Genomic DNA, 25045 nt, shown 5'->3' on the forward strand with positions numbered 1-25045 from the left:
TAGAAGGACAAAGGCAGCAGGTGCATGGGAACACCGCCAAGTGACCCTCCAAGTTGCACACCATCCTGACTTGGAAATATATCGCCGTTCCTTTATCGTCGCTGGGTCAAAATCCTGGAACACTCCCTAACAGCACTGTCGGAGCACCTTCACCACACAGACTGCAACGGTTCAAGAAGGCGGCTCACTACCACCTTCTCAAGGGCAATTAGGGATGGGCAATAAATGCTGGCCTTGCCAGCGACGCCCACATCCCGTGAATGAATAAAAGAAAATAAATAATTCAGATGTGAGTGGAATGGAAGGGAGAATTAGTCTGGTCACAATTTGTAGCAATGTCCTAAATATATTCAAAAAGAGAGAAAAAATGACAGTATTGCTAAACACAGCAACTGAGCAATTCTTCCCACTAACTTTCACAAAAATATATCTTTAGAAGTTGGGTACGAGTTGAGTTTCACTTTTTTTTCCTGCTTTACAAACATCGCTGATTTACACTCTACTACTGCCTGGGTCTGTGATGGGTATTAACCTGCACTGTCCGAGAGGTCAAAGCCAGCTTAAAGCACAATCATCATTCATCGCTGGACTGAATTCCCCACCACAGAAAAAACCCCAAATGATCTTTTGATCCCATCTGCAACTTTTTGGCATTGGGTGTTCATTGAACTGCTCAGAATTCTGCAGCCTCCTCCTGCAATTGGACATTGAGTAAAAGACATGACCTCTGAATGCTGTTAATGTATTGGAAGATGTTTTTGTGCAGATCCCATTACTGTTTTATTCATGCCTTGTACGCGGCTGACCCCCCCCCCCCCCCCCCCCCCCCAAACATTCATTGTGCAGTGAATAATTCTGCTGTGTGTGCAAAATCTGTAGCCTGATTTGCAGAAACCTGCTTGAGTTGAGGATGCTGGCTTACAAGGTAACTATATCCGAAATTCCCTCAGGCCACAGCAAAACTGTCCCTTTGATCACGCTGCAGGTGTTTTGAGCTGTGCCCCACTTGACAAGGCAAAATCCGGTTTAGACAAACGATGGATGAGAATGTGGTTACCTGTGCAGCGCACTTCCAACTGAAGAAAAAAGATTATTCCGAGAAGCTATAAATCCTGGGATGGGGGGGGAGGGGGATGGTTACCCAGTCAGTCGCTTCCTCTGGGCTATTGCACAGTGTGCAAGCAAAATAGCATCTTCATTTTTGTATTGTGATGAGTGCAATGTGAGCACAGCCCTGTAAGTTTGTGCATTGAGAGGGCACAGATTTAAGGTGATTGGCAAACGAACCAGAGGCGACATGGGGGAAAAGCTTTTTTACACAACGAGTGGCTAGGATTTGGAATGCACTGCCTGATCGGGCAGTGGATACAGATTCAATAGTAGCCTTCAAAGGGGAATTGGATAAATACTTGAAGGAGAAAAAATTGCAGGGATACCGGAGGAGTGGGACTAACCGGATTGCTCTTCGAAAGAGCCGGCGCAGACTCGATGGGCCGAATGGCCTCCGTCTGTGTTGTACTATTCTATGATTCTATGTGTGTGTAAGGGATTTTATTCTGTGTACCCACGTGGAACCGCAGGGTTTCGGCAGAAAGAACATCTGCTCCTGCTTAAAGAAGACGGCAATCATCCGGTTCGTTCGGAAGAGGCGAATATTTAAATGGCAGAAAAATGCATTGAAAGTTGTTGTAAGGTTATAAGACTCCTGCTTTCTGCTGTGGCGTTGCATATTTCTGATCTCGGCTGTATCACAATGCAGCGATGCCAAATCCAGGTCAGACAACTCCCTCAGGAAAGGAAAATCAATCACGGAGCCAGCGCCTGTCAAATCTTGTGATTCCCAATAGTTGACTCTCGATTAGCAGAAGTGGAGTGTGGGGAATAGGCCACCTACCTGTCAACCCTTTGCTCACAGAAGATGCAAGTCGCTAGGAGACCAAGGGGGAAAAATTGGGTCATGCCACGCTTGGGGCACTAAAAGTAGCACCCTGAAAAAGTTAGTACGCCCAAAATTGAATGATAGTGCCCCAAGCAGGAGCCGGGCGCTACTGGAAGCGCTCCCCCTCCCTCTTTGGGTGCTCCCATTGAATATCACGGTGCTCAGTGCAGCAGTGCCACGCTCGTCAGCACATAGCGCCGCGATACTGCAGGCCTCCCTCCCCTGATTAAAGGGGCGGGGTCTAACGCACCGGGGCCCTGCTGGACCACCGGGGAGCGAGGTGCCGGCAAAAGAGCCCGGCACTCGAGGAGTGACCGATCGCAGCCGGCACCTGGCAGGAGGAGGTGAGAGGGGGCAGGTGCTGGCTGGCTGCCCAAATAAAATGGCCGCCCCGGGTGCAAAAATGCCACCCTGACCCTGTCGGACATGGCGTCCAGCGATAGGTCAGGGGGCGCGAGCCAAGTTTGCAGCTGGTGCGTTGCGCGTGCTGATGACTTCATTGCCGGAGGCGCAGCGCCGAGGGGTGCTACCGGCTACTGTCACCGCTGAATTTCAGGGAGGTGCAAAGCAACCGAATTTTCCCCCCCAAACCTTTATACAGGAAACTTTGGTTTATCCGGAGGTTGTATGTCTGGAAACCTCGATCTACCGGCAGAAATCAGGAGCCGTTTTGTTAGGTTTTTTTTCTTCTCGTGGCTTTGTTTTCAACAGTCGGGCTCTGGAAAGTCTCTCTGAAGCTGTTGCTAAGATACAGAGACGCTTCCAAGGTACGGGCCGACTGTTTACAAGCTGTTGCTAAGCAACAGTGTTTGTTGTCAGATACGGAGATGAAAACCTCCGTATGCTCCAACATTAACTTTGTATGACCGGCAGTTTTGATAGATCGGCAACAGCTCGGTCCCGTCGGTGCCGGATATCACAAAGTTTCCTGTAACTCACTGGTTGGATAACTCACTGGTTGGGCTTCAGCTGGAGCATTCACAACATCTTACAGCATAGAAGGAAGCCGTTCAGCCCATCGTGCCTGTGCTGGCCCTTTGAAAGAGCTATCCAATTAGTCCCACTCCCCTACTCTCTCCCCATAGCCCAGCAAATTTCTCAAAAAACAATTCTTTTTTGAAAGCTACTATTGAATCTGCTAGCACCACCCTTTCAATAGTGCATTCCAGATCATAAAAGCTTGCTCCTTTTAAATTCTCCTCATTTCCCCCTAGATTTTATGCCAATTATCCAATTCTAGGCACCACACTTTAAGAAATATGTCGAGGCCTTGGAGAGGGTGCAGAGGGGATTTACCAGAATGGTAACGGGGGATGAGGGACTTCAGTTATATATGGAGAGGCGAGAGAAGCTGAGATTGTTTTCCTTAGAGCAGGGAAAATTAAGGGGAGATTTACAAAGAGGTGTTCAGAATTATAAGAGTAAGTCAAGACGAAGTGTTTCTACTGATGGGTGGGTCTGTAACCAGAGGACAGAGATTTAAGATAATTGGCAAAAGAACCAGGGAGGAGATGAGACATTTCTTTTACGCAGCAAGTTGTAATCTGGAATGCAGTGCCGGAATACTGGAAAAGGAAAAATGTGCAGTGCTGTGGGGGAAGAGCAGGGGAGTGGGACTAATTTAATAGCTCTTTCAAGGGGCCGGCACTGATGCCGTGGGCCGAATGGCCTCCTTCTGTGCTGTAAGATTCGATGAATCTACCAAAGTGGAGGAGACGGAATCAATGTTCATGTTAAGCTGTGCGGCCGCGCAGCGATCTGGAGGTCCTGCGCAGGCCGCTCAACGGCTTTACAATGGTGGCGGGAGGGGGAGAAACCACGCATGTGCGATAATTTGAACGGGCCGCGTTGTCCCTTAAAGGGGCAGCGCACCCAAAAAAAATTAGCGTGAACATTGGACAGAATGCAAATTAACAGCATCCAAAATCAACTTTCTCCTTCAAGAAAGTAAGTAGGTACCTTATTATGCCAGTATATTTGGTAATCTGCATGACCCTCCTCTCCTGTTTACTGTGGGACATTCAGAACGGGAATGTGTTATATATGTCTGTATTTTTTGTTTCTTTCACCAAATTCCCTAGGCTGCGGAGGATCGATGCAGTGGCTTCCCTACTCTGGCTGACGGTGATGGGCTTGCATTTGACGGAGAATTACCTGCAGACCGATGTTCCTGGTTGGCTTGACACTCTGAAATTCAGCACTACGTCCCTGTGTTGCTTGGTGGGATTCACTGCAACCATCGCTACTCGGAAGTCAACTGGCCAGCGCCGATACAGAGCACGAAGGTCAGAGTCTGAACAGTGAACCGTGGCAGAATATGAACTCTTGTGTGAATGATTCTGTCCTTATTTACAAAGTGGAGCGCTGTTTCCTATCTCGCTTTTCCATCATTTGATTACCTCCTAACGATCTTAAAGATGCAGCATCATTATTTGTCGACCTATATATCTGAGCTTGTTTTTGTAATCCTATTAAAATCAAACCAATGACGTACTCTTTCTTCTATCAGTTAGGCTAGTGATTTTTAAAAAATAAGTGAACAGATTATTCAAATTTCATAAAATTACCTGGAAGAGCTTGGAATTTTTAAGCCAAGTGACAAAAACCTTCATGTTTAATGTTTTTTTTTTTAAAAGTACGAATAGATCTCCTGTGGCATTGCTCAATATGTCGCAGGATAGAGCGGAGCTATAACTCCTCCCGGTGGCTGTAGCCTGCAGCGACAGTGTCTCCGAACATGCTCACTTGCGGAAGTCCCATTTATAGCTGGTTGCACACGCATTTCAGTCATGAATGTCTGCGTAAAAAGCATGACCAAACGTCATGACGAGAGGAATTGAAGGCATAACCAAGATTTTTAAGGTAATATAAATGATGGTTTTTGGGGGGATAACTTTTTAAACATGTTTTTTTTTAAATGGATGTACCCATTTCAGGACTGAAGTAAATTTGTTACTCATTTATAAATAAACCTGCACAACAGCCATTTTAATGTAATCCGTAAAAATGTAATGTAAAAAAAAAAACACAAAGTAAATTGTACTGTTGTCAAAAAAATCTTAGCTCTGTGTGTTCTCTCCCATTCAGAGACGAGCGATAATGATGGACCTCCTTTTTAAAAGACTAGGAACACTTCCGTCCTCAATGTGCATCTGCCACATTGCCTTATATTCCACAAAGAGCAACTATTCTCGATTTACTCTCTTAACTCTAACGGCACTGTTGTGCTCGCATCTTCAGCGTTTTTTTGCGACACAGCCTACCCTTTTCCTGCCACACTTCTAACACTAAAATCTTTCTTGATGGATGTGATTCGATGTAATTGTGAACCAGAATCACGACGACATCATCTTCCCATCCCCCTCAAAAAAAAAAAAAAAAAAAAAAAAAAAAATCTGTTGTAAGATAATGAGAGGTTAACGAATATTAGGGAACATGGAAAGAGAAAGTGAATGTGTTTTGATTTTCCTAAAGGTGCAAGCAGCCCATTCTAGGTCCAGAAAAAATGATTACTGTTTCTTTAAACGTAAAGCTCTGTGTTCCTGGCTTCAGACTAGTGAGTGGGTGATGTGATGGCTTTGTTTCAATGCATTATGGATCACGAAAGAAACTTGGGTGTCTTTTCAGCAACAACTTGCATTTATATAGCACCTTTACCGTAGTTAAATTTCACTCTAATTGTATTCAGAATCATTTGCAATGTCGTGAAATTCAATGTAAAAAAAAAAACTGTTAGCGCAGAATTGTCGAGCAGTTTTTCATACATGTAAACTGGAGACAGTCTGTCGAATATATATGAAACAGTGTCAGTATCTTGCTGGTGCCATCACCTCACCCATCACTAGCTCCAGTTCTTCTTTTCGTGCTTGCAGGTGCTATTTTCATAAGAGATGGTGGCTTCCCCAACTTTTTTGAATGCTGAATAACTTGCCAATATTTCAAATCCAGCAATACTGGGAATGCTTCTGAACGTACCATTAAAAAATACTTAATGCACGCACTATTCATTAGATTTAGTTTGAGTTCATGGTTAAATTTAATATATACGCACCACGTACAGATTCTGAAGAATCGCCAGGCGGTTTTGCCTTTAAACTCTCTGTCAGGTAATGTGTAATTGAGTATTTAGAGTGAGATGTCTTAAAGGTAATGATGTGCACATTTTTTATTTACTAAGTAATTTTTTTTATAAAGCATAAATTAATAACCGTACTTCATCATATTGACCTTAAATTTCCGTACTGACGTTTGTTAAATATTGGGTTTCTTTGCGAATGTTTTCCACTTTTAAATTGCATTTATTTCCTCATTTTGAATTGTTCTGTATTTTATTTGAAAAGCCTCAGCATTCAAAAGGGTGTACACCTATTTTTCCCCCCCTCCCGCTGCCTTTTGTCATTTTTTTTGTGCTGCTTAATTGTTCAAGAGTGCTCTGAAGTTTGCTTAAATTAGAACTCGTGCAGCTTTTCATTTTCTTTCTTTGCTTCAAACCTTATTCTGTCTCCTTGTGCCTTTTCTACCTTAAAAAAAAAAAAAAAAAAAAAAAAAAAATCTCTGTACTGGTTTAATTGGGTCCACTGATGTCTGTTGCCAAGTAGGTATAGCTGTAATGTGTGTTGTGGAAGTGAGGCTTCTAGGTTTATATGTAGTGGGTTTCTTTTAATAAATTGTATATCGAATCAATGAATATACTCCTCGCTTATGTGCTGTTGCCGTTCATTTCCAAATTAGATTTTCACAGCTAACATTCACAGCATTGCAGGAACTCTGCTCATTTAGGAAGATGCCGATAGACTTTGTTGTTGGCTAAAAGCATAATTCTCTCCAGTCTTTCAAAAAAAAATTCAAACTTTTTTTTTAACGTGTGACTCAGTTTCAGCTTAGACCCAAGAGACTTGACTTCATGGCAAGTTTGCATTGAAGTTATTGGTTAAGCAGCGCCTCGATTTCAAAATTCTCATCCTTGTTTTCAAATCCCTTCATGGCCTCGCCCCTCCCTATCTCTGTAATTTCCTCCAGCCCCACAACCCTCTGAGATATCTGCGCTCCTCTAATTCTGTCCTCTTGAGCATCCTTGATTATAATCGCTCAACCATTGGCGGCCGTGCCTTCTGTTGCCTAGGCCCTAAGCTCTGGAATTCCCTGCCTAAACCTCTCCGCCTCACTACCTCTCTCTCCTCCTTTAAGACTCTCCTTAAAACCTACATCTTTGCCCAAGCTTTTGGTCACCTGCTCTAATCTCTCCTCATGTGGCTCGGTGTCAGGATTTTTTTTTGTCTTAAAATACTCCTGTGAAGCGCCTTGGGACGTTTTACTACGTTAAAGGCGCTATATAAATACAAGTTGTTGTTGATATGGACCAGGGGGGCACCTAACTCTCTGACACAGTTAACCTGAATAAATAGCTGATCAGGTCTGAAGCTGTCGGAACAACATTTTCTCTTCACAAAGCAACAGCATAGTTGTAGGAGTAAAAGCCTGTGGTTTTTAGAATTTTATTTACAGAATAATTTCAATATACATGTGTAAGAGAGGAGTTGAAGGGTTTGATTTCAATACAGATTTTCAACATCCTTCAGATTGTCTCCAATTAAGTTGCAGCCCTTTTCCCTTGAGCTGCATATTAAACTACAGATTAGGCAACGTGTCTTTAATCATATATTTAGGTTTAAATCTAGCCTGTAAACTTTAGTGCTTTAAAACTGATTGTTTGCAAGTAATCAAATACGTACATGTATAAACATTACTGCATCATAGGGCTACAGTCTAATGTAATATAGAAATATTACTGCAGTATATAGCTACAGTCTAGTGAATTCGTATAGAAATGTTACTGCTCTATACGGCTAGTTTAATGTAATTAGTAATTTTATGCTATTTCATGAATCTTAAAACCCTGTAAATTGAGCCAAATGATGCAGATTATTGTAAAGTAATTTTGCATCTCCAGAGTCCACATTCATTTGTGTTGTACTGCTGTCATTCAGACGTTGTTGTTCATCAGCCGCTCTCCTCACCTGTGGCAGTCCATTTACAAAGATTCAACGCCATTGTTGCTCACCTTTTCATGAAAAGACACCAGGGAAAAGCAATCGTGTGTGAGTTTACCGTTGAGTTGATGAACGCAGTAGATGCAGACTCACCCCAAATCCGCTCGGGGGTTTCATTTCACCTCCACCACATTCTGTGCACGGCCCATTTACGGCGAACTGCGGTGAACCAGTGGTTCTGGGCCTTTTAAACGATGCAAGCAACAGCAGGGTAGGGCAGCTGAATGCCACGACTCTCGGCAGCATAGAGCTAATCTTGTAAATCAGGACAACAAAGGCGCTTGTTCGGGAAAATGTTGAGCAAGTTTGACACGTTATTCTGCCCATGTTTCTTGTTTGACCTTTGAAAATAAACACTCATGTAGTTTAAATATTGAAGTAAGTACACCCAACGGAATGCTGACAGTTAAATTGGGATAGTGTCATACAACCCACTTTTTGAGTTCAGTCCTTGTGCTGAGAGCCGCTCATGAAAGGCTGTGGAGTAGTCAGGGTATTTTGAAATCTCGTTATTATGTAGAGCAGGCAGTTTGGCTCTGTGATAAGCTGTGACATTTGTCCACCATTTTTGTGATAAGCTGTGACATTTGTCCACCATTTTTGCATCAAACTCATTTTGGACAGTATTGCATCTGATTGGACTTGGATCCCTGGAATATGTTGAGTAAGGAACTCAAATCATATATATAATTTACATCTTCTCGATATCCTTTAAATGACTTGTGATTCTAGATCTCTCCTAGATGTGCGTCCCCTGAAATTACACATTTTGTTGTGTCTGGTTTTTCCCCATCTGGGCAAATAATTCCCACTCGTTTCTGTTGTCTCATTTGATGCCTATACTGTTGCACGTGGAATAGCATCTCGGTAAAGCATTCTGGTTATCGTAGACTCCAAGGGCTGCTAAGATGGACGTTTAGCCCCAGCGACCATTCAAAAATAATCAGGTAGCTAAGAAATGTCTCCTTTGTCAATTTTCCCCCACTTCCTTTGACCACTGGGTCGATGTTTTGCCTTTTCTGTTTGTTTCTTCCATGTCTAGCTGGATGGCAAGTTCCGTCTTTTTAAAGAGTAAGTCTGCTGTGTGATGTCTACCTGCTGACTTGGGTATAGTGGACCATTTTACGACCTCTTTAAACTTGGGCTTTCTTTCAGGCACACGTGACCAAATTGAGAAATTAACTAGCGCAGGTGAGACCAGCCCCCTCCTTCCAGGTGTGATATGTGATTGCTGTTGGTAACCTCGCCACCACTCAGAAAATGAGTTTTTCCAGGATTAGTGCTGGGTTTGTGTGTTCTGAAGCAGGTATGGGGTGCATTTTTTGTGTAAGCAGCACAGGGCACCAATGTTCCCTTTAAGGGCGCCCTGGAGCTCCCGTGCAGCTGGCTTACTGGCTTTTAAATGGGGAAAAACCGCACGTGCGCAGTATTTTGAATGGGTCGTGCAGAAGCCCAGCCCCTCAAAAAATAAATAAATAAATAAATAAATAAAGGGAACATTGCAGGGCGCTGTTTCAAATATTGCGGCTTATAAAAATGTATCTGCAGGTTAATTTTTGTTTTATTAACTAACTAGGTTGTATTGTTTTTACCTTGTTCCTAGTTACTATTTTTCCTTCATTGTTGAAATGATTTTGAAAATGAATCTTAAAGGCTGGCTCTGCATTTGATAACTCAGATTGAGTGTGATGTGTTCCATCATTTCATTAATTCGGTTCTTGAAGCTGGAGCTTGTTCTGAAAGTTGGTGATCGTTGTGTGAAGGGACCCAAAAGTTTAAAAAGAAAGCAGTTACAATACCCAGTTCGACAGCGTATTCTATTTAAACAATCATAGAATAGAATCCTAAGAAATTTAGGGCACAGAAGGAGGCCATTCGGCCCATCGTGTCTGCCAGCCGAAAAAGATCTATCCAGCCTAATCCCACTTTCCAGCTCTTGGTCCGTAGCCCTGTAGGTTACGGCACTTCAGGTGCGTATCCAAGTACTTTTTAAATGCAATGAGGGTTTCTGCCTCGACCACCCTTTCAGGCAGTGAGTTCCAGACCCCCCCCCCACCCTCTGGGTGAAAAAAGTTCCCCTCGACTCCCCTCTAATCCTTCCACCAATTACTTTAAATCTGTGCCCCCTGGTTATTGACCTCTCTGCTAAGGGAAATAGGTCCTTCCTATCCACTCTATCTAGGCCCCTCATAATTTTATACACCTCAATCAAGTCCCCCCCCCCCCCCCCCCCCAAAGAAAACAACCCCAGCCTATCCAATCTTTTATAACATCCACATTAGTTACCCAGTTAATAAATTGAATCCCGAGGACACGTTTGCAGGTGTTCACTGCAATCTGATTGGCAGATCTCTGGTCTCCCCCCACCCCCAATTCCGTTGTGTAGCTCACGTGTGTGCATAGTGCTGACTGTGTCTAAACTGGCCCCATAAGAGTTGGCTTTGTGACCTGTTTACATTTTAATTTGAAGTGGAATTGGTGCAGCCCTGGTCAGCGATTTCCTGCACTCTGTTTGTTGAGCACGGCACTTGCATGCGATGCTGTTGAATGTTTTGTAATCACGGTATAAATGTGCTAGCTACAGATCGCTCTGTGGTACCATTGGACATTATTGCACCATGTTTGAGGTGTGTGCTTTTTTTCTCGTGGATATGGTTTTCTTTCTATTGAAAGGTGGCGAGGTGCAGTGAATACAAATCCAATTCCGCTTCTGGAGCTCCGTGGATAAGAGAATTTTTCTGTGCTCCCGTTGGTACAAGAAGCTAATTCTATTCTTTTCCTCCCAAGAGCCCATTCCTTTTCTAAGCCCAGTGTTACCACAACAACAACTTGCATTTATATAGTGTCTTTAACGTAATAAAACATCCCAAGGTGCTTCGCAGGAGCTTAATCGGGCAAAAATTGACACCGAACCAAAGAGGGAGATATTAGGACCGGTGCCTAAAAGCTTGGTCAAAGGGGTCGGTTTAAAGTAGTGTCTAAAGGAGGAAATGGAAATGGGAGTGACTTCCAAAACTGTGGGCCTAGACGGCTGAAGACACGGCCTCCCATGATGGGGCGAATAAAGTAGGGGTTGCACAAGAGATTAGAGTGGAGGAATGCAGAGTTCTCGGAGCGCTGTAGGGCTGGAGGTTGTTACAGAGATGCGGAGGGACTTGAACAAGAGGATGAGAATTTTAAAATCGAGGTATTGATGGATTGGGAGCCAGTGTAGTCAACGAGCACAGGGGTGAGGGATAAACGGGACTTGGTGCGAGTTAGGACACGGACAGCAAAGCTTTGGAGGAGCTCCAGTTTATGGTGGGTGGAAGATGGGTGGCTGGCCAGGAGAGCGTCGGAATAGTCGTGTCTGGAGATAGCAAAAGCATGGATGAGATTTTCAGCAGATTGCCTGAGGCAGGGATGGAGACGGGCGATGTTATGGAGGTGGAAGTAGGGGTGGTCTTTGTGAAGGAGCGGGTATGGGGTTGGAAGCTCATCTTGGTCAAATAGGATGTGAACAGTCTGGTTCAGCCTGAGACGGTGGCCAGGGAAGGGGGATGGAATCGAGGCCAAAGACGATGGCTTCAGTCTTCCCAATGTTTAATTGGAGGAAATTTCGGCTCGTCCGATACTGGATGTCGGATAAGGAGAGGCGGTGGTGAGGTAGAGCTGGGTGTCGTCGGCGTGTATATGGAACCTGACGTCATGTCTTTGGATGATATTGCCGAGGGGCAGCGTGTAGATGAGAAATAGGAGGGGGGTGCCATGGATAGATCTTTGGGGTACTCGGTATCTGTGTACCATGTTTATACGCTTGCGAAAGACATCACCGTCGAGTTCAAGCAGATCATCCACATACAGACATTTTCTAGCAGGAGCCACGAGACTGCGAATCGCCCATTACCATAAACTGAACTTTGGTGAGCCTGTGGCTAGATTCACTCTCTATCAATGTTCAATGGGCAAATGTTTGACCCATGACAGAACTGTGCGTCGTTTCTTCTGAATTTTATTTAAGTTACCACATTTAGATTTGTCTCATTGCTCCATCTTTCTCCCCCCTTATTCACTCCACATTCCAACACTTGAATGTGTGGTTGGCGCTTACTCCGAGGTCCCGGTCCGTACTGCTATTGAGGTCGCCTCCATGATGCACACACTGGCCTAAGGTGACCTGATCTCGTCTTCCCCTTCGTATGAGGGGGGGGGGGGTCACCCCATGTCCGTCCTCAGTGTTTCCTCCAACACCCTACTTCTGTTGGGAATTGCAGGAACACGCCTGCATCATGCCACACCATTGTACCACGCCTTGGTACGTCCATGTGCTCTCGGTTAACTCTGCTCACTCTGATTCGGCTAGAAGGTGTAAGCAAATTAGTTTGTTTGATTGCGTTTGAAATATCAAGTAAGTAAACATTACCTACATGATCGTGACCAATGCTTGGATTTTGGCATATTGGTCTGCTGACTTCAGGATTCTATTTGAAATTTGCCACAACTGTTGAGGTACTGCTGACTGGAAGATTCTGGACTGAAGTTGTTCTTGAGTCAGGATTTTACTGAAAAACATGTTTTAAAGTCTTTAATGCAAGCTTTACTAAGAATGGGCTTTGACAAAAAATAATTCAGGCTATAAATGACTCAGTTCATGACTCGCCTTTTGAGGTGGAGTGGAAAGACGAGGCTCGCTGAAAGATTCACTCTTGCGTCTGCTGGCTCACGCAAGCCTGACTTTCCACTCCTGGTCAGCAGTGATGGTGCTTTCCACAGGCAGCCAAGAGCTAATGGCCCAGATATTCAGATCGCAGGCCTCCCGCGGGCGGAGGACTGCGATCTGGAAAAATCTGCGCCCTTACCTGAGGGCTCCCGGGAGGCGCACAGTTCCGATGCTGGGCCTCTCCAAACTGCTGGTGCGCAGGGCCCACGTATCCCAGAGGCGCAGGTAGTTCGCAGCGTCCCTGGGATCACGTGGGCCATGGGGGGCCAATCACAGAAGGGAATCTCCCTTCATACATTTGACAGGAAGACCTGTCAAATATATGAATAGAGATCACCCCAAAAACATAGTCAAACTTTAAATACATTTTTTAAAAAATCACATTTTTAAAATGACTTGAAATTACATAAATTAACTATTCTGAACAAAACTTTAAATTTTTGAAAAAAATTACGGGGCTAAAAATAAACTTACCTTTTTTTAAAGTATTTTTAAATGATAAATCTGGAAATTTTTAAAAACTTTTTTCAACTCTTATCCTGGTAAAAGCAGGCAAGAATTGTAAGGGTTTTCTGCGGGCAGAGGGTCTCCAGAAAGCGGAACTATCCGCCCGCAGAGGTCCTTCTCCCGGGCAGCCAGAGGATCTGTCGAGCTTTCTTGACGGATCGGAAATGCCGGTTTCCAGCGCATGCCTGCAACCGGCATTTCCGATGTCCCTACGGGTGTGTGCACAGCGCGTACCCACCCGCAGGGTTCGGAATATCCGGCCCAATAAGACTCATGACACACGAGGCACAATAATTACTCCACCCAGCCATACAGCCAGCATCGAGTCCCTTGTCAGCTTTCTGGATGGCCCAGTGGGTCACCTGGTGTGATGCTGAGCGAGACCGGTTTAAGAATAAGAACATAAGAATTGGGAACAGGAGTAGGCCATACAGCCCCTCGAACCTGCTCCGCCATTCAGTAAGATCATGGCTGATCTTCAACCTTAACTCCACACTCATCTGATCCCCATATCCCTCGATTCCCCTAGAGTCCAAAAATCTATCGATCTCAGCCTTGAATATACTCAACGACTCAGCATTCACAGCCCTCTGGGGCAGAGAATTCCAAAGATTCACAACCTTCTGAGTGAAGAAATTCCTCCTCATCTCAGTCTTAAATGGCCTACCCCTTATCCTGAGACTATGCCCTCTTGTTCTAGACACTCCAGCCAGGGGGAAACAACCTCTCAGCATCTACCCTGTCAATCACCTTCAGAATCTTGTATGTTTCAATGAGATCAGCTCTCATTCTTCTAAACTCCAGAGAGTATAGGCCCAATCTCCTCATCGGACAACCGTCTCATCCCAGGGATTAATCTAGTGAACCTTCGTTGCACCGCCTTTAAGGCAAGTATTTCCTTCCTTAAGTAAGGAGACCAAAACTGTGCACAGTACTCCAGGTGTGGTCTCACCAAGTGTAGTAAGACCGCTCTCAACTTCTCAGCTGAGTTTGCTGATCTCATAAGGGGAGTAGTTGGCGCACCAAAGCGTGTCCGGGATATGGAAGGAGTGGGGTGGGGAAATCAACCAGGGTTCCCCCTCCTAACTGCTATCCAGTGACCTCGGCAGGCAGATGTACGTGCGGACATCCACTGAGGCCTGTATTGATGCCTACCACGATGAAATAGCGCACGGACATCGGTTGTCTCGGCTTACAGGTGAAGGATGGCCATTTGGGTGGGCTGCTGTACCCCAGCAAGAGTCAACACCCCATTTAGAGAGGGAGTGGGAGGGGGGATGTTAGTTGTGGTTGGCTATAGAACCAGAGCTTCACCAGATGTGAGATGATGCTTGTAAATGTGCGATGCCCAACCTTGAAATTTAAAGCAAGGAGAAAGAAGAAACCGATGGCTCCACAAGGGTGTGAGTGAATGTCGGAGGTTATACTGTTGACTGTGATTCATTTGCCTGTGGTCGCGGCTAAATGGATTGAGGCAGGAAAAAAAATGTAGAGGTGATAGAGATGTGACGATAGACTGAGATCGCTAGATTTTTGTTGGGTACGGGTATCCAGGGGTGTGGAGTTAAAGTGGGTAAATGGTATTGAGGTATAGATCAGCCTTGATCTGATTGAATGGCGGAGCAGGCTTGAGGGGCTGAATGGCCTCCTCCTGCTCCTATGATAGGCTTGTTGGCTTTCACTCATTATATCAGCAAACACTTTGTAAAGGATTGATCAATCTTGTAAAAACGCATTTTTTTCTTTTGGTCAGGGCGACGGAGCAATATTTGAGTAGATCATTTTTCTGCGATACAGCCTCAGTGGAGACATTATCTGCATCTCTCTAGAGCAATTCGTGTCCACCCACGGTCTAAGTCTGAAGGTGGAGGAACGATGGTGGCACGTTTGTTTACCTTCAGTGCGAGGCACAATGCATCCTGTCTGGAGATACCTGGACATCAGAACGCAGATCATGGCCACCTCCAGCAGAGCGTTACGGAACCAGAGATCATTTAAGATCACCTTAAGTTCGCGTTCAGACGAAGCATTGTATTTTGCTACTGTACTGTGCAGCAGGGTAGTCTACCATCTGATCGGTGGAAGACTTTAATCAGACGCCAGCACTGTTACGGCAGAGAAGTTGCTGAGGAAGAAAGAGAATTATCTGATCACAAATCAGCATACCTATCTTTTTAATGCATTACATTTTTAGTTTATTTTTCCCCCCTAGGTTTGCCAGCCAATGTCATTTTGGTGAAAAGATGTGATGCTAGCTACAATGAGCATCTCTTTACACATGTTGTGTATTTTTTTTGACCTAAGGATCTATCATAATCGATACACAGACGCAGTACTGTTTGTGTATACACTATTATCACAGCAACCTTTTCAGCTCTTTTGAAAGGGAACATATTTTGTTTTTGCTACTCCACTTTTTTTAAATCTGTAAAAAAAAAAAAGTGTCTATTTTTCCCCTACCTTGAAAAGGAGAGAGGAAGAGAATCATAAACTTAACAAGAAAAAACACACGTCAGTACCGGCTAGGACTCAAATTGGAGTATAGAAAAGAGTTGTTGAGGGCAATATACCTATTTATTTGTGAGAATTAGACACCATCAAATCTGCTAGAAAGAAAAAGAAAGACTTGCATTTCTGTAGCGCCTTTCATGACCACCGGATGTCCCAAAGCGCTTTACAGCCAATGAAGTACTTTTTGACGTGTAGTCACTGTTGTAATGTAGGAAACGCGGCAGCCAATTTGCACACAGCAAGCTCCCACAAACAGCAATGTGCTAATGACCAGATAATCTGTTTTAGTGATGTTGATTGAGGGATAAATATTGGCCCAGGACACCGGGGAGAACTCCATGGCAGTATTCCCAAGGTGGCTTTGGATTTGATGATTTTCCCAGCAGTGCGAGACTGCCTAAAGTAGCTGCAAACAGTACCACGTCAAATTAAATGAATAACTTCTTTTTGAAAATGTTGCACTGTAAAATATTACCAAGCAGCTGATGAGAGCTGGTTTTTTTTCAGCACGCCTGTACACTGCTGTTGTGCCGTCTGGGCTGGAGGAGATTAGAGAGATAGGGAGGGGCGAGGTCATGGAGGGATTTGAAAACAAGGATGAGAATTTTGAAATCGAGGCATTGCTTAACCAGGAGCCAATGTAGGTCAGCGAGCACAGGGGTGATGGGTGAACGGGACTTGGTGCGAGTTAGGACACGGGCAGCCAAGCTTTGGATGACCACGTTTACGTAGGGTAGAATGTGGGAGGCCAGCCAAGAGTGCATTGGAATAGTCAAGTCTAGTGGTAACAAAGGCATGGATGAGGGTTTCAGTAGCAGATGAGCTGAGTCAGGGGTGGAGACGGGCAATGTTAAATACAATGCAGTAGTGGTGTGGCAGCCAAACCTGCGATGATGCCTGGCACTACCCAGTGGTGTGTACAGCAGCGCTGTATCCACAAAAATCTCTCCTTCCTGTGAAGTTGGAAATAAAAATTACATCGGATGCACCCAGCAATCGGTTTGATACACTATCAGTTGGCACTGCCTGTGTGATTGTCTAATCACTTGCATGGCAACCTGGATAAGCGGACATCACACAGAATTATATAGAACATCCAGCACAGAAAAGGGCCATTCTGTCCAACCAGGCCATGCCGGTGTTTATGCTCCACTCGAGCCTCCTCCCGTCTTTCCTTATCTAACTCTCAGCATCGCCCTCAATTCCTTTCTCCCTCATATGTTTATCTAGCCTCCCCTTAAATTAATCTATACTATTTGCTTCAACCACTGCCTGTGGTAGCGAGTTCCACATTCTCACCACTCTCTGGGTGAAGACGTTTCTTCTGAATTCCCTATTTGATTTCTTGGTGACCATCATCATTCTGGTGCTGCTCTTGGGCAGACTTAATGCATTTCCCTCCACTTTTGGAGATTGGCACAGCAATCATCTCCAGTAAGGTTTTGCTGTCAAATGTAGGCAAAGTCCAGACATAAACGGTGTTTTTTACCTGTATAGCTCAAAGGTTATTGCCGCGGAGTTGAAGAAAGCCTTCCATTTGCATTTAGCGATGTGGTACGCATTTACTCGAGTCATATTGAAGCTTCAGCATTACGTTTGTAATGGCCAACGTGTCTCCCTCAACTGGGAACGAAACGGAAACCACGTAATGTGGCTCAGTGGGAGGCGCTGCTGCTGCATTTACCGACATAAGAAAAGTCGTCTGGTTTTCAACAAGTAAATCCTTGTATGAAAGTTTTTTGAGGTGACTCAATCCATGTCCCCGCCACGCGCCCCATTCAAATTTCCGCACGTGCGCCCGCAGCCCGACGGAAACATTGGTCTCAATGCGAAGCGACACTGTATAAATGCAAGAGTTCGTGCTCTTCAGGTGCAGGTTGTGTTGGCACATTGGTTTAATAGATCTGACTCCATTAGATTAATACGCTTTTCCTGCACCAGGCAAGCCGACATTTATATTAGGGAGCTGAAAATGAAAGAAAATCAAACTTGTTTTTATTTTTTGATTTAAAAAAAAATTAGTTTGAACTTTTTTGCTCCTGACTATTAAATTCCATTTTTATTGTAACAATTTTTGGTTTCCCTTCACATCAGTGGCTGGGAGGCAGTCAAGACGGCCTGTTCCTAGGGGTTACCCACGGTTTGCAAGTTAAAGGAGAGTGCGTTTAATTGCAGCCTACTTCCTCATGATTTTAAAGTGTTTGCTAATTTGACAACCTCATTAGAAGCCACAATGATTGATGGTTGGTGTGGAAATCGCACACTTGTGCAATCGGCAGAGCTGCTTCTTGTAAGATTAGAGTATATTCAGACCAATGTGCAGGAAATGTTACTCGATCAGGCCCATCCTATACCTCACCCAATACAATAGCAAAATACTGCGGATGCTGGAAATCTGAAATAACAACAGAAAATGTTGGAAACACTCAGCAGGCCAGGCAGCATCCGTGAGAGAGAAACAGAGTAAACGTTTCAGGTCGATGACCTTTCGTCAGAACTGCAAAAAGTTAGAGATGTAATAGGTTTTAAGCAAGTGCAGAGGCAGGGAAAGTTTGTGATGGGATGGAAGGCAGTAGAGATTAAAAGACAAAAGGGATGATGGTGCGAGGCAAGAGGAGATGGTAATGGGACAGGTTAAGAAACAAGATGACTCTAGATGAGGTGTAAATGGCAGAATCATCAACAGCTGCCATGTGAGAAAAAAAAATGATTAGGGGCCGAGGTTATAGTCTGAAATTGTTGAGTCCGGAAGGCTGTAAAGTGCCTAATCGAAAGATGAGTTGCTGTTCCTCGAATTTACGTTGAGCTTCGTTGGAACAGTGTAAGAGGCCGAGGATGGAGAGGTCAGAGTGGGAGTGGAGCAGAGAACTAAAGTGACAGGCGACCAGAAGCTCGGAGTGATGCTTACGGACTGAACGGAGGTGTTCCGCAAAGCGGTCACCCAATCTGCATTTGGTCTCCCCAATGTAGAGGAGACCACATCGTGAGCAGCGAATGCAGTACACTAAATTGCAAGAAGTACAAGTAAATTGCTGTTTCACATGGAAGGAGTGTTTGGGACCCTGGACAGTGGGAAGGGAGGAGGTAAAAGGGCAGGTGTTGCATCTCCTGCACTTGCACGGGGAGGTGCCGTGGGAAGGGTAAGGGGTGTTGGGGTGATAGAGGAGTGGACCAGGGTGTCGCGGAGGGAGCGATCCCTTCGGCATGCTGAAAGGGGAGGAGGGGAAGATATGTTTGGTGGTGGGATCACGCTAGAGGTAGCGGAAATGGCGGAGCATGATCCGTTGAATGTGGAGGCTGGTGAGGTTAAAGGTGAGGTTAAAGGTGAGGACAAGGGGAACCCTATTGCGGTTCTGGGAGGGAGGGGAAGGGTGAGAGCAGCAGTGCGGGAAATGGAACGGACACGGTCGAGGGCCATGTCACCCTATACCTCCCTTGGGTGTGACTGCTACAACTGGCTGCCAGAAGAATAGAATTCCTCAGAACTGGCATCCCTGACTGAGACCACAAAAATTCATTCAACATGAAGCACTAATCTACGCACACGAGTGAGTGCCGAGTGCTAATGCACACCATCCCCTTTTGGTAAGTTGTAATAAGTTTTGGAAGAAGTAGCATTAAGTCACCTTGTTTCATTTAAAAAAATGTCAGCTTGTCTGGTGCAGGAAAAGCATATTAATCTTAAAGGGTTGTTTTCAAAAGCTGCATTATGAGTAGTTTGGCATTGGCTTTGAAAAGCTTACCCTGAGGGATTCATGAAACATCCAGACAAGTCTGGTACATAAAGCTATCTCTGAAGTGACAGACCATTGAGTGTTCTGCTTGCAGCAGCAGCTCCTGATTTGACCCAGTGAAAAATAAAGGCTTGTTTTCTCAACAAGTATCATCAGGCTGAAATCTGGAATCTAAGGGGCTAAAATGCAGTTTGTGACACAAGTGATGGAAGGGCCTCAATTGCAAACGTGGTTCGGGAGCCTTTTTGATTCCTTTTGGGAGGTAGACAAAAACTTTGCCCCCGGTATTAAAAGTGACAGCTGTAATCTTCCGAGTCACAAGCCGCAATGTCTGATCAGTTGAGGGCTTTGTGCTAGTTGAATTGTGAACCGTGTTGAGATACTGTGCTTGGATGTCTGAACGGTTATGCGTCTTACTGTAATGTGTAGCTCTGTTCACCCGCACTTTATAACGTGACAGCGGTTTGTGCCCATGATTCCCATCTTGGTAAGTGTCCAGATCTTTGTGGCGTGGCTGAAGGAAGAGAGCGTAGGATATTTTAGAAACCGAAAGGTTGTGGGTTCAAGCCCCACCTCAGAGACTCGAGCACAAAAATCTCGGCTGATACTCCAGCACAGTGCTGAGGGAGTGCTGCACTGTCGGAGGTGCCGTCATTCGGATGAGACGTTAATCCTGCTCTCTCAGGTGTACGTAAAAAATTCCACAGCACTAATTCGAAGAAGAGCAGGGGAGTTATTCCCCGGTGTCCTGGCCAATATTTATCCCTCAATCAACACCACTAAAACATTATCTGGTCATTATCGCATTTCTGCTTGTGGGAGCTTGCTGTGCGTAAATTGGCTGCCGTGTTTCCTACATTAAAACAGTGACTACACTTCAAAAAGGACTTTATTGGCTGTAAAGTGCTTTGGGACGCCCTGAGCTCGTGAAAGGCACTATAGAAATGCAAGTCTTTCTTTAAAATCTGCTGTCTCCCCATGTTCTTCCTTTTTCAGAACGTATCCACTTGTTTCTTGATTTCCATGTAACCAGACCATTTGTGACCTTAGTGTCCTATTCAATCCCAAGCTGAGCTTCCGACACCAAGTTCTTTCCATCGCAAAGACTGGCTTACTTCCACCTCTAACATCGCTCACCTCAGCCCATCGGCTACTGAAACACTCGTCCATGCCTTTGTCACCTCAGACTTGACTATTCAAATGTTCTCTTGGCCAGCCTCCTCTCTGCCGCCTGTATCATATCCGTGCCAAGTCCCATTCATCCATCATTCCTATCCTTGCTGACCTCCATTGGCACCCGGTCCCCCACACCTCCGATTTACAATTCTTATCCTTGGGTTTAAATCCCTTCGTGGCTTCACCCTTCCACATCTCTCTCACCTCCTCCAGCCATACAACACCTTCAGAACTCTTGCTCCTCCAACTCTGACATCTTGTCCATCCCCCATACCCCCCCCTTTGCCCCACCATTGGTGGCTGTGTCTTCAGCTTAAACTCCTCTGCCTCTGTGCAGCATCTTAAGACGTTTATCTATGGTAAAGGCAAGTTGTCATTGTATATATGCACATTGCTCCAATGACTTTGGTAACCCACAGCCCATACTGGTTCACCTAGGTGTGAAATAATACTTGCATTTTTAATTATGTCTCTTAATGTGATCTCGTTTGACTGAATCAACTTGATCAATCACATTCATAAATTTCAAAACTTATGTTTGATCACCTTAAAGGCTGTTTCATAATGAGAATGAGCCCAACTTCCTTTCTTATTTGAGTCCGGGGATCTTTGTCGTCCTGCGATTTAACTTTTTCAAAGGCAATAAAATCCTTCCAATGGAATAGTGACCAGTACTGCACTTGGTACTCAAGAAGAGTTAGAATAGGTACCCTCTGCACCAACATATGTCTTGATTTGAATCCACCCTTTTGCTAATGCAATCCAATATCTTGCTTCCTACCTTCACTGCAGCCCTACAATAGCCAGATGGTTTGACTATTTTGACTTTTTTTTATTCGTTCACGGGATGTGGCCATCGCTGGCAAGGCCAACATTTATTTCCCCTCCCTAATTGCCCTTGAGAAGGTGGTGGTGAGCCGCCGCCTTGAACCGCAGCAGTCCGTGTGGTGAAGGTGCTCCCACTGTGCTGTTAGGGAGGGAGTTCCAGGATTTTGACCCAGCGACGATGAAGGAACGGCTGATATATTTCCAAATCAGGATGGTGTGTGACTTGGAGGGGAAGTTGGAGTTGATGGTGTTCCCATGCGCCTGCTGCCCTTGTCCTTCTAGGTGGTAGAGGTCGCAGGTTCGGGAGGTGCTGTTGAAGAAGCTTTGGCGAGTTGCTGCAATGCATTTTGTAGTGTGCTGCATGACTGCTGAGCTCAACACATTCTTTGTAATTTGCTTCCAAACTAATGATCCTAAATTTTTTATGTTAAACTGTGTTTGCTATCAGCTGGCCCAGTCTCTAAAGTGTCAGCACTGCAGCTGGTTGCATTGTTCCTCATTAGGTGTTGTGCTTGCATGTTTGTTCAAAACTGAGGCTAAATGTTTCCCCACAGAGAGAGAAATCTACAGAGAACCAGTCACCTTATTCCGCTCTCATGATGCACCTCCAAATGACTGGCCAATGAATGCCATTGCTTTTTGTCTAAGAGCTGGATGATGCCACCTTGCCTGGGGAAGATGACACATTAAAAATATAAACGAACTTACCAATAAACCTCCTAATATCAGTCATGGTCAAATTTTTCATCTAGGCATCCATAACACATTGGTATACAGTCTGCTTCTGAGAATTCAGTGTTGTCTGTTGTGCAGAAACAAACAATTTGAGCTAATAGTGTCTCACAGTGTCAGCTGTGGCTCAGTGGGTAGCACTCTCTCGCCTCTGAGTCAGAGGGTTGTGGGTTCAAGTCCCACCCCAGGGACTTGAGCACATATATCCAGGCTGACACTCCAGTGCAGTGCTGAGGATGTGCCGTCTTTCTGATGAGACATTAAACCGAGGGCCCTCTCCGCTCTCTCAGGCGGATGTAAAAGGTCCCATGGCACTATTTCGAAGAAGAGCAGGGGAGTTATCCCCGGTGTCCCGGCCAATATTTATCCCTCAATCAACATCACTAAAACAGATTATCCGGTCATTATCACGTTGCTGTTTGTGGGAGCTTGCTGTGCGCAAATTGGCTGCTGCGTTTCCTACATTACAACAGTGACTGCACTTCAAAAAGTACTTCATTGGCTGTAAAGCGCTTTGGGATGACTGGTTGTGAAAGGCGCTGTATAAATGCAAATCTTTCAATAATTTGAATTGAGCAACTTTTTTTTTAAAAAAGGTGGGAAATTAGTGCTTAGAAACAATGAATTGGATAATTTGAATGAAGATAATTTCAGTATCTCTTGCTAACGTGAGGTTTTGGAGGCCCTAGATTTGCTGCTCTTGGCACTATGCTTACCAGTAATGCCATGTTGTTATTGTGTGCATCAATGTACAGAAGTGTGGCCAATAAAATAATGTGCCCTAAGCTCTTCAAGCACCCTGAAATTGCCATAACTATAGAATTGCACACTTTGGATCTCTTTCTTTTAAGTGGATACATTAGGTAATGTTTGAAAATTGTGGTAAGCTATAAGGCCTGTTCGTACAGCAGCAACTTGGTTAAGACGGCAGGTCTGTGACTCCAAGTCTGTCATTTGTGCAACCTTGATATACTTAAGTATATCCTTGCATTTTCTATTATATATAATTAAACTGTACTTAAAATATTCTAGGGTATGCTAATAATACTTGGATTCAAATCTGCCCCCCCAGCACTTGTGTTTGCCACATCCCTAAAGGTCTTAATAGGGTTTGATGCAGACAAACCTTTGATTTAATTTTTGACTTCCTGTTTGTTTATTTTACACGGCCGCACCAAGCCTTAAGAATTTCCATTTTGTATTTAAACTTCCACTGCGAGAGTGTGTGCTTTCAGCAACTGGTTACTAGCTCCCATTAGGACAGTGCTGCAATGAATTTGTGGGTGGGCCCCACCAAAATCTAATCGTGTGCCTGTAAAGGTTTTTGATGCATCTTTTGAGGTTAGATTGGGTAAATTTACTCTCCTTTCCCCCCCACCCCGCCCCCCCCTTGTCCTTGATCTTTTCCTTTCTATTCTCCCTGGGTGGCCTCTTGTTCCCAGGCATATTTTCGCTCTTAAACTGACTACCAGAAGATGACCTTTCCTCAGGTCGTTCACTGAGACTGGGAGTAAGTAGGCTGCGGGAGGGAGTGAGTGAATGTAGGCCCCAACATCACACAGTCGGTGCTCCAGTGCACTGGGTCATTTATAGCACGGTTGACTCCAAATTAATGAGCTTATCCAGGAATAGAAACACCAAAGACTGCGTATATTATAATCAACTTGTACATTTTAAAAATATTTGACTTTAGTTTTTATACAAATGTGGATGGGGAATTGCTTCTTTTGTGCTTGACTGTTGACATAAAAGTACATTTTAAGATTTGAACACAGGAACAGCATTTTCGTTGCATTGTATGGTGTTCGCACAGTTGCAGCAGTGACTAATTGGGCCATTAGATGGTATAAATAGGCTTGGGATGTAGCATTTCTGCTGCGCATAGTTTGGGTATCACAGACTTAAAATGCACCTGTGATTGTGTTTCTTTTTGGTTCGAGTCCACAAGTTGAACTAAATGTATCCATCAGGTCCCAAAATCAAGAGAATATAACGAGTGTAAGGAATCACCGCCGCTGCTCGTGAATTTTCTTTTGCCGATATATAATTCTGCCTCAACTATTTTATTAACTACTGTACTATATTTTTTCTTTTTTTGAATGGAGGTAAAAGATGTGGTGAAGTAATGGCTGTCTGTAGTAATTTTTGTACATATTAAATATGTAATGTGTGTGATTACCTAGAACTGTAGGCATGATCTGATTAGTACAGTACAGACTCGAAATTAGAATTAACTAATAATTATTGAAAGAAAAAAGAAAGACTTGCATTTCTATAGCGCCTTTCATGACCACCAGACGACCCAAAGCACTTTACAGCCAATTAAGTTTTTTTTTTTAATGTAGTCACTGTAGGAAACGCAGCAGCCAATTTGCGCACAGCAAGCTCCCACAAACAGCAATGTGATAATGACCAGATAATCTGTTTTTGTTATGTTGATTGAAGGATAAATATTGGCCAGGACACCGGGGATAACTCCCTGCTTCTCTTCGAAATAGTGGCCGTGGGATCTTCTACGTCCACCTGAGAAAACAGACGGGGCCTCGGTTTAACATCTCGTCCAAATCACGGCACCTCCGACAGTGCAGCACTCCCTCAGCACTGCACCGGAGTGTCAGCCTAGATTTTTGTGCTCAAGTCTCTGGAGTGGGATTTGAACCCACAACCTTCTGACTCAGGGGTGGGAGTGCTGCCCACTGAGCCACGGCCGACTCAATTTACTTTTTATACATATACTCTCAATTATGTAGCTCAGCACAGTCATCAGAAATGACCCCTTTCAAACTTTTCTATAACTTCGGTTTATAGTTTAGGTGCAAACACTATGCCTATAAACTATTTTAAACGACAATCTTAACGGAGGAATTGT

At 44.5% G+C, this 25045-nt stretch overlaps 1 protein-coding gene across 4 annotated transcripts in view; it reads left to right on the forward strand.

Moving 5' to 3' along the window:
- The window catches only part of tmem201 (transmembrane protein 201), a 212572-nt gene that overhangs the window by 58614 nt on the left and 128913 nt on the right, over nucleotides 1-25045 (forward strand). For all 4 annotated transcript variants that reach the window (XM_085967365.1, XM_085967367.1, XM_085967368.1 and 1 more), the window contains exon 6: nucleotides 4021-4224. In XM_085967365.1, the coding sequence (XP_085823491.1) occupies nucleotides 4021-4224 (204 nt within the window). The remainder of the gene's footprint in view (nucleotides 1-4020; nucleotides 4225-25045) is intronic.

The sequence above is a fragment of the Somniosus microcephalus genome, chromosome 25 (genome assembly GCF_052327205.1).
Source record: "Somniosus microcephalus isolate GS21.2 chromosome 25, FLI_Smic_1.0, whole genome shotgun sequence".
NCBI lineage: Eukaryota > Metazoa > Chordata > Chondrichthyes > Squaliformes > Somniosidae > Somniosus > Somniosus microcephalus.